The sequence below is a fragment of the Engraulis encrasicolus genome, chromosome 23 (assembly GCF_034702125.1).
Source record: "Engraulis encrasicolus isolate BLACKSEA-1 chromosome 23, IST_EnEncr_1.0, whole genome shotgun sequence".
NCBI classification, from domain to species: Eukaryota; Metazoa; Chordata; class Actinopteri; order Clupeiformes; family Engraulidae; genus Engraulis; species Engraulis encrasicolus.
Window position 1 is genome coordinate 28340121 of NC_085879.1, and position 12500 is coordinate 28352620.

Consider the following 12500-nt stretch of genomic DNA (forward strand, 5'->3'; position numbering starts at 1 on the left):
TGATAGACAGTTTCAAAGTCGCCGTCATGCTCTGCAACTGTAGCCTATTTCGTCTCGCTGTTATAGCGTGCAGCATTTCCACAGGTGCGCAAACATCAACTCAATATGAAATGTCTTCTTTCGCCTATGGAATGCTTTCTAGCATCAGCGCAGCAGATGATCCAGATGAGGGCAGGAGTAGGGCCAGGTAGAGGAAGAGAGTTAGTCAAAATAGATGTTTATGATGAAAATATGGCATAGTCTACAGAAGAACACCATGATATGTGTAGGGTAAAACGTGTAGATGATTTAACAAAGCCATAATTAAATAAGTAAACAAATAGGCCTAAGTGAATGAAAGGACAGACTGTATGCAGAATGCAGTAGGCATGGAGCCCAGGACAACAGTGGAAACGGGTAGCAGGATTTAAGAGAACTAGGCCTAATTGAAGATGTGACTGAGGTCATCTTGCACCTGTTCACCCCCCTCGGGGATCGAACGTGCGACCTCGTCAACTACAACGGTTCGGCAATGGGAGACACAGTACGATACCGCTGGGCCAAGAGACTAGTCTCTCGGCCCAACGGCACGAGACTGTATGAGGCTATCGGAGGGAGGTGTACCAACGTTCCACACCAACTCTGTGCTAGTTAGCCTCCGTTACACTCTCCCCCTTAAACCTCACTCCCATCCCGGGTCAGCGGCACCACTGTGACGGAGGTCATCTTGCACCTGTTCACCCCCCTCGGGGATCGAACGTGCGACCTCGTCAACTACAACGGTTTGGCAATGGGAGACACAGTACGATACCGCTGGGCCAAGAGACTAGTCTCTTGGCCCAACGGCACGAGACTGTATGAGGCTATCGGAGGGAGGTTTACCAACGTTCCACGCCAACTCTGTGCTAGTTAGCCTCCGTTACACTGAAAATGCACCAAAATAAGACCAAATGAAACAGGCAACCACTGTTTAATCAATAATTGTCTATGAAGCCTACATTACTTTTTAATAGTTAATTAAAATATTTAGGCATACATTTAATTTAATTGTTACATTTAATAATAGGCCTAGGCGATTGGGTAGTCAGATGCTAAGAGGGATGCGTGCATTTTGTCCTCCGTATCAGAGTGGCCTGAATTTGAATTAAATTCCCGGACTGAGAAAAGGGTCCACTCCGGGCCTGTGGGAGATGGTTAAGGAGACCCCCCACCCCCCCGAATAAAAGGCCCTTTTGATTGCTGACGCTGCTTTATTGTATCAGATTCAGCACAAATATCAGACTTCAATTTCCAGCTTTGCCCAAGCTTCTTTTTATCAGAGCAAACAGACTTTCCTTTTGTATCACCGTGATATATTTTGGCCACTCCTGGAACAAAATGTGATTCATTTGTATTCATTCATGTGGTGAATTCAAGGGTTTGCCCACATTATTTTGCATGTGTGGTGTTTGTAAAGGGCACAAATGAAATGTGAACACTTGCTGGATGTTTGATGTCTTGCCATTCACCCACTGGTGCTCCTCTTCCAATTGATCTCTTATTCTAACCCCTAGACAGTGGATATGACTTTGCACTGTAGCCGCCCATGTTTTTTCCCTTGTTTTTGCCACTAGTGTAAACCTCTGTAGAAAAAAAAACCACCTTGTTTTTTTTCACTAACCTTTTGAACAGCGTTGCTAACATTTTAAAACTGCCCACTAAAACAAGACCAGCACAAACAAACATGTAAGGCTAAAATAAGCACATTAAGCAACCCCATCTTAAAAATCATGTGCTGGACTTGAAGTGAATTGAAGTGATGAGTTGAGTGTGTTCATAGAGTTTATATCGTATGATCAGTGAGCTGCCATGGTGTCCTCTCAGAATATATCTAAGAAGTGTTTGTGTATAGCATGCGTGAGTGTGTGTACGTTTGGTCACTGAAGTGCATGTGTGTGTTCATAGAGTGCGTGCATGTGTTTGTGGTGTTAATGCATATGTATTTAGTTTGTAGTTTTGTTTATATGAGATAGAGAAAGTGAGAGTAGACAGCGAGAGAGAGAGAGAGAGAGAGAGAGAGGGGTTAAGAGAGAGGTTAAGAGACCAGAGAGAGAGAGAAAAAAAAAGATTGTGTTTGTAAAAGTATGTGTGTCATGACTTGTGTGTGCATGTGTGTGTGTTCATGTGTGATTGCATGCAAGTTTGTTTGTGTGTGTGTGTGTGTGTGTGTGTGTGTGTGTGCGTGTGTGTGTGTGTGTGTGAGAGAGAGAGAGAGAGAGAGAGAGAGAGAAAGAGAGAGTGTGTGTGTGTGTGTGTGTGTGTGTGTGAGAGGGAGAGACAGAGAGAGAGAACATGTGTATGTGCATAAAAAGGAGTGTGAATGAGAGAGTGAGTATCTGTTTTTTGTGAGTGTGCACTAGGTTGCATATTGAGAGCCAGCTGCTTCTCCACTTGTACTTTCTCTACTTTCTCAGATCTGTCTTGAGTGAGATGCACCAGACGTTTCTTCAGAGACGCCCCGCACACAAACTTAAGCTTTTAATTGCACTTTTTAGCACTCATCTCACAGCTAACCCAAGGGGGACTTTTGCTGATTTTCCAGAACTCTCACTTTCTTGTTTTGTTCTAGAAAAAGATAGAAAAAAAACAACAGTTAAAGCATTAACGTTAATCTCTCTCATTCTAGTTGATTTGGATGCAATAGCAGCCACAGTGCTGGTGTAATTACCATTTAGGAGAAATTGGTTGTGTATGCTCCTTTTCTTGCCTTGATTGCTTTTTTTTTGGGCACCCCGGTTTAATTGGGCCTGTATTGTGTTTATTGATTCTGTTTGATGTGCCTTAATTTCCGGAATCTTATGCAATTATTTAGGGGATTGTGGTGAATTGTGGTGGGCTGTGTCTGTGCTCTGCTGGGTATCAGGCAAGGAACCAAGAACACTCCAAACATTCCACACGGAATCATGGGAGGTCTTTGGGGCTCAGTGCAAGACAGGGTTGCGTGATTTAAGTGCAACCCAGCAGTTTAAAAGAAAGCTTTGAGATGCAAGTGTACAGTACAGATAAATGGTTAGCACTCGGGGTGAACTTAGGGTTGTTTCCTGTGCTATGCTGCACAATCAAGTCATGAAACTGCCAATTATGCATGTTACATGCGTGGGCATGCTGTTGTGGCTTTTTTTGTCTTCTGTGGTTGTTGTTTGTTCCTCTGTGTCTGCCATACCCTCTAGGCCTCCATGCTGAGGCACCTACTCTACTCTTTGTGATTGGCGGTACTGAGGCTTATAACGAGCATATCCATGTCCATGTCCATGTCATCAGGGTGGGGATTTCTTGATGCTGGAGAGTGCTGCATTTCTGAGTGTTAATTCAGAGTCTTGTCTTGTAGCTTGATGTTATTTCCTTCAAACCATTGGGGTTAATTCATTCAACTTGTCGGGTAAAGGTGTTTTGTATTGTCAAGTAGGTCGTTGGTGAGTTTCTTGTTTGTTGCGGTTTGTTATGGCTCCCCTAGAGTAACAAGGGCGTATAATGGTACCTTTTTTGAAGTGACAAATCAGCATTTCCTTGCCTTTTAATTATTCAAGAATATGACTATAATTCCACCATATCCTGTGTAGTTTTCCCAAAGGTTATTGTCTACATTACACCACTGCTCCTAGAGAACTGGGGATACACAACACTTGGATATGGCCTTAAGTTCTCTTTTGTCTCCTTTTGTGTTCTTCCTCCTATCCTCTTTTGCTCAGGTAAGGGGAAATTGAAAAAAAGGAAGGGCCTCAACACCCTTGAGATGACTTTTTAAGAAGCTTTAGGCAAAACTCGGTGTACTGTATATAAAAAAATGCTGCGTGTGTAGCCTCCATCTTCAGTTCAATAAGAACCCATTGTGTTATACAGAGGGGTTGTGAAACCAGAAGCCTGTGACATAACAATTTGTTTTGTTCCCCTCACAGCCGTTGTGTGGTGGTTGTTCCAGGCAGGTATACAGTATATCTTCCTGCTGCACACTCAGCAGGTAGGACTTAACAGCTACAGGGCGAAAACAAAGTTTGTCATAGTGTTTCTGCGGAGCGAAACACCAAATGAAACATCTCTGTTGTGACAGCTGAGGGGGATTTTTTGCTTCAGTGGTGAAGTGATTGCTGGATAAATAGATGTGTTCTACACCTCCTCCTCCTCCTCCTCTTCTTCTTTTTCTTCTTCATTTCCCTTCTTCCTCCTTCCAATCACTCCTTTCCCCAACCATCTCTACACCCAACACCTTTCTCTTACTTCTTCTTCCTCATTGTCCTATTTCCCTCCTTTCACCTCTTCTTCCTGTCCTGCTTTTTCCCATATTACTCTTCCTCTTTGTCTTCCTCCTTCCCCTTCTCCTATCACTCTTTCACCCAACCAGTGGTGTAGTCTATGTAGAACGCAGGTATACACAGTATACCAATTTCAAAATTTCAGGGATTTCAGTATACCCACTTAAAATTGATTGATCCATTATTATTATTATTACTATTATTGTTATTGTTATTATTATTATTATTATTATTATTATTATTATTAAGAATAGCACAAATATATAGAGTATAACCACCTTAAGAAATGCTCAAATATACAGTAAACCCACCGCAAAAAAGTAGACTACACCACTGCACCCAACGTCAATCTCTCCACTCCCGTTTACCTCCTTCTTCCTCCTCAATGCCTGTCTCCCCATCACTGCTTCACATCTCTCCAGCCTCATTACATTCCATTACATTGCATTTGGCAGATGCTTTTTTTTAACCAAAGCCAGTTACAAGCGAAAACCAAAGCGACTTACAATCACCCCCCACACACACACACACACACACACACACACACCTCTTCTAACTCTTCCGTTCCCTGTCTCAAAATCAATCCTTCATACTGTATCTCTCCAACCCAACGCTTCCTTCCGTTTCTCCTTCCCCCAGCCTCTCATCTTCTACCTCCTTGTCCTTCTACCTCCTTCTTCCTCCTAAATGGCATCCTCCCCTTCACCCCTTCACCTGCATACAGAGGCAAACCACAGTATCTATGCCAACATCGGAACTGACAAAATGCCTTCAAAGCCTTGGTATTAGGATGGATATTGCACTTACTGCAAATCTGACAAATAAATATCTCTAAAACAGGACACATTGGGACCATAAGGCTTTATCACAACATAATGGAGGTGTAAGGACCATTTTCAGTCTAAACCCAATTTTGACAGACCATGTAGCTACTCTACTTTGCCTTCGTAAGGCAATACTTACTCTATCTTGCTACTGCTCATCATATCGTTTCTCTTCTCCTCTCTATTCCAGGCAACTTCACTCTGGCCGAACTTGGCATCTACTGTCCCACAGACCTGGATGTGTGTGCGTGTGTGCGTACGTGCGTGCATGCTGGTGAATGTATTCTTCGCACATGGCTTAATCACATGCAGTACTCATCTTGCTGTTGCTCATCATATCTCCTCTCTCCTCCTCTCTATTCCAGGCAACTTCACTCTGGCCGAACTTGGCATCTGCGAGCCGCACCAGTCCGCCCCGCAGCCACACCCACACCAGTCTGGGTACTGTCCCACAGAGCTGGACCTGGATCTGGGCCTGCTTCACCGCGGCTACTCCCTCAGCGCCGTGGGCTCCGACGAGGCCGACTCCTCCGATCCGGAGGGCCCCATCTCCCCCGAGCGTGCCATCCAGCTGTGGAGCGCAGGAGGGGCCGGAGGAGTAGGAGGAGCAGGAGGAGTAGGAGGAGGAGTTGGAGTAGGAGTAAGTGGAGGAGGTGGAGGTGGCATCAAGTCCCGACGGAGCTCCGGACTTTCCAGCCGCGAGAACTCGGCGCTCACGCTCACCGACTCGGAGAACGAGAACAAGTCGGATGACGAGTCAGGTAGGACAAGTGTGTGTGTGTGTGTGTGTGTGTGTGTGTGTGTGTGTGTGTGTGTTTGAGTGTGTGTGTGTGTGTGTGTGTGTGTGTGTGTGTGTGTGTGTGTGTGTGTGTGTGTGTGTGTGTGTGTGTGTGTGTGTGTGTGTGTGTGTGTGTGTGTGTGTGTGTGTGTGTGTGTGTCTTTGAGTTTGTGTCAGTGTCCAGAAAATGTGTTCTATTTTTTATATATATATATACAAAAATCATTTTTATTTCCAGACATGGATCCACATAGTTACTCTTACGCATACATCCACAGACCACTCCCATGCAAAACCTAATACATACTATAAACACGCATACATGACATACATGAACACACCACTCATACAATATCTTATAGCAAACATATTGCTGCATTTCTCAATAGGAGTGGCATTTGACATACTTTCCTGAAGCTGAAGAAAAGGAAATGGATGAAAAAAAATCTGTATTTCAAACGAATCAACAGCAGCATTCACCAGCAACCAAACACTTCCCGTCTCTTTCAGGCACACAAAAGGAGTAGACTAACTCCTTATGTTATATCCCAGCCCTGCTTGACAATAGCTGAAATTGCCCTATGCTCACACACAGTAGCTTATGACAATATAATGCATTTTTTATTGTGTTGCATGTCATGCTTCAGACGTAGAGTTATCAGTCTCACCACAGGTGTCTTTTAGGAAGGTGAAGAGAGACTTGGGTGGAGAAACCTCTCCAGAGCTCACTTGAATTTCAAAGAATCAACAAGCAAATGTCTCCGGGTTATTTCTGTTTTATACAGAAGAAGAGGCAAACACACACACACACACACACACACACACACACACACACACACACACACACACACACACACACACACACACGCACACACACACACGCACACACACACACACACACACACACACACACACACACACACACACACACACACACACACACACACACACACAAAACCTACAGTACACACACACGTGTGCATGCGCACAAGCACTTTCTGCCACACACACACACACACACACACACACACACACACACACACACACACACACACACACACACACACACACACACACACACACACACACACACACACACACACACACACACACACACACACACACACACACAATTTCCATTATATCACAAACCCTACTTGACAATAGCTTAAAGCACCCTAAAGCTCTGAAACAGGTCCATTTGTGCCCAGGCTTCAGTCAGTTACACAAAAAACCCGTTTTGTGAAGTGTGGCTGTACGTGTGCGTGTGTGCGTGTGTGCGTGTGTGTGTGTGTGTGTGTGTGTGTATTTGTGTGTGTGTGTGTGTGTGTGTGTGTGTGTGTGTGTGTGTGTGTGTGTGTGTGTGTGTGTGTGTGTGTGTGTGATGGCCAGAGTGCTCCTGTGTCTGGTGTGTGTACATAAGTGCGTCAGAACGTGCATGCGTGCTTGCTTTTGTGTGTGCGCGCGTGTGTGTGTGTGCCTGTGTGCGCGTGTGCTCCTTTTGTCCCATCTCCTGTATGGTCCTATGTTTCCCCCACCTCACACAATGGTCCCCTGGTGACCTGGTAAAAGCCTCTCTCTCTCTCTCTGACTATACAGTGTACTCAATGGGCATGAAAACATTTGAAGTTGAAACGAATGCCATCGATTGTACAGTCTTTATGCACATAGGACAGCACAAAGTTGTAAATGCGTCCAACTTTTCTCAAACATTCTATCAGTTCGGGCTATTGGATCGGGTCTTTTTAAGGTCAAGTTGAAAATGTAAAAATTATGATTATTTTTTTACTACTGTTGTTACCACTACCGCTTCTGTAATCACTGTTGCTACTACTGTAAAAAACTGAATGAGTGTCAACGTGGTTTCGAATGAAGTCCACACAATTGTACTTATATGGCATGCCAGAGCCATTTGTGAAAATGCAGCATCACTAACTGGTATCAGTAGTCAACTTAGTGGTGAACGTCTACAACACAAAACCTGGACAAGTTCTTCATGCGGTACATTTTTTTTGAGCCATGCATACATAGTGTAGGCTATATCTTGCGGCATGTTTGACAACACGGTTCCCACACCTCTTTTGTTCACGTCAGGTGAGACGCTCCGACTTTCACATGCTATTGTGCCAGGTGTCTTTGCAAGCTTCTAATTAACGGGATTCTCACCACCACCACCACAGTATCTGTGCGGCGAAAGAGCTTTTGATTCAGCTGTGAACCGCCGCACCACCATCAGAAACAATTGCGTTACCCACGATTTATCAAACCAGTCGACAGCTATTAAACACATAAAGAAACACCTTGGAAGGAAGTCACTTTCATCTCCTGCTAGCTGATAATTGCTTCGGGGCTAATTGCTGCTGCTGCTTGGCAGGCTAATTTCTACCTCAGGTTTTGTTAGCATCTCTCCAGCCGTGTTTTCCTAAAGGACATGGCCAAGGACACTGTTTGTGTGCATTGTATGTGATTGGTGAGAGAGAGAGAGAGAGAGAGAGAGAGAGAGAGAGAGAGAGAGAGAGAGAGAGAGAGAGAGAGAGAGAGAGAGAGAGAGAGAGAGAAAAAAATTGCGTGAGAAACAACGGCAGTGTAGTGTGTGTTTAAAGAGGTGAGGAGACGGAGAGAAAAAAAACAGATTGAAACAGAGAGAAGCTGTTGCTTTCCAGTCTATTACACTGTGAATTGGCAATGCCTAACTGTTACAGTTTTACAGTAGAAACAGCACCACTAGATTATGGACCGCTGCGCTGTGCTGTGATGAGAATAGACTCATTTGTCTCCCCCGCCCCCATCCAGAAATTGCAATAGTGGCCACTGGGGAGCAAAGATCTCGTTGGGAATGAAAAACAGGTGTTGACGTTGGAGCCAATTAATTAGTCAATAAAATTTGAGCAGTTTTCTGTTGTTTTTTTTTTCCCCACCGCCAACATTCGTAATCCCAATGGGCTAAATGTATTGATATGTTAGACTTGCAACAACGGAGTGTAATGATTTTTCTGATGCGGAGGCATTCATCTCTCTCTGTCTCTTTCACTTCAACTTTCTCTCTCTCTCTCTCTCTCTCTCTCTCTCTCTCTCTCTCTCTCTCTCTCTCTCTCCCTCCCTCTCTCTCATGATCATTGCGTAAAGCACTCTGTGAGCCGCCAAGGCAAGCCTCTGTAATAATAAATCTGGCAGTCATAGAGGGAGAGAGCTGCTGGAAAAACAAGCGAAAAAAAAAAATTGAGAAAGAAATCAAAACTAATGAAAGGTTTTGCACAATGCAAACAAGGGTGGCGTGACTCACGATAGGACAAAAAAGAAAAGGAGAGGAGGAGAATTCGCCTCCACTCCATCCAGCCATGTCCTCAGCCAGCCACTCGCTTGTTTCCTCTCCTGAGGCCACGAACAGATTACCGCACGGACTGAGACCCAGGGGCCCAAGAGTCAAGGTGGCCCACACAGTAAATGTTGTGGCGTTAATTCAACACTTCAAGAGTTCATTAAAGTCCAAATGATGTCAAATCAACTCTCTACATGTGAAATGAGCACTGCAGAATTTACTGTGCAAGAGTCAAGGGTGCCTATATTTCCATTCTCATATTGCCGTAGCCCCTTAATGCGCGCCGTACCTCCTGAGGTACGCTGTAATAGTCATTGAAATGTAACTACCATAGCACTACAATACTATGACACAACACAGGCCCTTTAGTAATGCACCACGACTTGGTCATTACCATACTGGTAACAACAAATGTATAAAGCCGCGTCTTAAGGGGTTAATCTCACACTTTTAACGTTTTTCTTTGTTTGTTTGTTTTTTTTACACACAGAGAAACAAACTCTCAAACCCTAACAGCAGTGGTAACGTTCGGGGGGGTAAAGTGTGACTGAGTCACCAGGGTCCCATGTATATATGGGGCCACACGCATTCCGATTTATGGCTGGGGGGTCCATTGGAGCTGATTGTACATAGGGCCCAAAATGTGCTGCTACGCCCCTGCCCAACAGTATAGGATTTCAAATATCGGGCCTAAATGCTGAATCTTTTTGTAAACTTAGCGGCATCTTTGATGGGGGGCTTTTCTTGCTGTCTGGCCCAGGTGTCCATGGAGCCATAATCAGCCCCTGACTAAATCTCCTTATTGACAGACTGGGTTTCTATGAATGCATGTCATCCACGTCATCTTAAACCCTCTACACAATGCCAACGATACACACACACACACACACGCACGCACACACACACGGCACACCACTCTCTCTGTTTTTCACCACTAGCATTTCACCATGATAAGCATACCCACCTTGAGTGTCAAAATCACTGGCAGCTGTCAAGCACACTTCAACTGTACCTCATAGAGTATGCTCCAGTACAATAAAGTCCATTAGACTTTTATTCAATTTATTCATTCATTTCATCCATTATCTGCCAGTCCTTCATCCCATTGTAATGCACTGTTGATTGATTCACTCACTTCACAGCATATTTATTTATATAAATGATTTATTATCTCTCTTTAAATGACTTAACAAATGGCTGTCTTTGTTGGTTGGGTTATTTTCTTCATTCGGCAGATGAATTAAGTTTGTCCTGAGGTAGTCTTTCACATACCTAAATGAGTTTTACCTCAGGGGCGCCCTTACTCTAATAGCAGTCAATGTAAATTAATGTTAAGCGTTGTCGTCCTCCTTTAAAATCATGTAGTAATCAGTCTTTAATGATATCCATTATTTATCTCTTAGTTGGAAGAACACCTTCATAGCGGGTGCTTAATTGGATAGATTCATACCAGACTCCAAACAACCTGAAATTGGCCACGTGATTCTCTATTTTTTTTCTTACTTCTCTAAAGCTCTAAGTTTGTTTCATGGTCTTCTACCTTCGTTTTTTATATTTTTTTCAGTTTTCATAGCTCTCTCATTCTTTTCATTTTTCTTCTCTCAGCCTCTCTTCACAAGCATACGTTTGTGTCCTTGATTGAAATCAAAGGAAGACTGACATCCATTTATCCATGGTGCCACAGCTGTGTCATGATGCGAATCAAAGAGACACTGGGGCTATCATTGACCAGATTGCAACACAAAAATATACCATGACAAGAAAAGGAAAAGAAAGAAGGAGAAAAAGGAAAGAAAGAAAAAAAACTATAGGATGAACGATCCACGATTCTCAGACTGCAGGTGAAGTCGAAGCCCGGCTTGAGATTGAACAGGCGCGCCAATATCAAATTAATGAGTGCTATGGCCGGCATGGATTCAGTGCAATCTTCTGAATTAGTAAATCCCCCATTCTCCCACCTCTTTTACACACTAGAGCAGGGAGGCGGGGCGGGATGGAAGCGATTTTTACTGGGAGCGGCAAAAATACATGGAAACAGATCTGTCCTTCCACACCAACACGGCGGTAGTCAGGCGGTAGCGGCCTGCTGAAAGAACGTCATCTTCTCGCTGCTGCCACGTCATGCTCTTTTGTGTAACTGGCCTAACATGTACACGTGCCCATATTGAGTAGTTCAAGGTTTGTATATTTCTTTGGATGACTCAAGGCCAAAACTGGAACGTTGTGTGTAACACTAACAATGGTTGTCTGTTACCCTGTTTATGTTTGTTTGCCCTTTGTGGTCCTAAGTGTGTTGTGGTGATCTGATATTGAATGTGAATCACACTTTCTCATGTCCATTCTGAATTTCTCTCCTGAAGAAAAAATAAAGGATAATCTAATCTAATCTAAGTAGGCTACCATTCACAAACATATACATTAAAACAGCACATCTAAACACAATGCTCAATTTAATTTAGACTTATGTAGATGGAGCCTATGTATGTACAGATGTATGTATGTACATTGTGAGTTAGGGATGCACATGTCCCACACTTGTACTTGTATAATGACCGTTTTTAAGTTCTCAGAGGTGGTTGTTGTCTGTTCTCTGTTCTCAATGATGTTCCCATTTCTGCTGTGCAGAGCTTCATAGCCATTTCCCTTACAACTGAAATTACTGCTCAACCAGGCAGCTCCAGACCCTTCATAGAAAATCAGTCCAGACTAACTAGGTCTATCCAGACTGGCGTCGCTAAAATGGCTAAGACACTGCACTGTAACGCCTGAGATACGAGTTTGATGCAGGCCCAAGGTCATTTCCCTATATTCTGATTTCCTCATATACAGTACAGCAGAGCCGTAGATAGTGAAGAATTGAAGTCTTTGATCTCTCGTCACATGATTTTACGTGGGTTTATGCTAGCTTTGTCGATTCCAGCTAAACCGATCTCTTGTGTTAGCAATTTCGCAAGACACAAGTTACCATTATAGATCAAGCAATTACACAGTCCTTTGAAATTGTGTGTTTTGAAATGCACAAAAACAACTGTTATATCAATTCATCAATTTATAGAGTGATAGTCTATGGAAACGAACGCTACATATGGAACATCCTGAAGGCTGTGCAAAACTGAATGGGACCACGAGGTCGGCTATTTATGGTCAGTTTCGTCGGCGGAAGTTCCCACGGGGTCCTGTGGCAACTCTTTTATCTACGGCTCTGCAGTACAGTATCTCTGCCACTCATCTCTTCCTGTCACACTCTCACACATTCCTGTTCTGTCCGAATAAAAGTGTAAAAGCCCAAACATATCTTTAAGAAACATCCA

At 43.7% G+C, this 12500-nt stretch overlaps 1 protein-coding gene across 1 annotated transcript in view; it reads left to right on the forward strand.

Annotated features, from left to right (window-relative positions):
* Positions 1–12500, forward strand: part of tenm2a (teneurin transmembrane protein 2a) — a 675012-nt gene that overhangs the window by 37471 nt on the left and 625041 nt on the right. Inside the window, exons 3-4 of the mRNA XM_063189651.1 lie at positions 5458–5670; positions 5746–5853. Coding sequence (XP_063045721.1) covers positions 5458–5670; positions 5746–5853 — 321 coding nt within the window. The remainder of the gene's footprint in view (positions 1–5457; positions 5671–5745; positions 5854–12500) is intronic.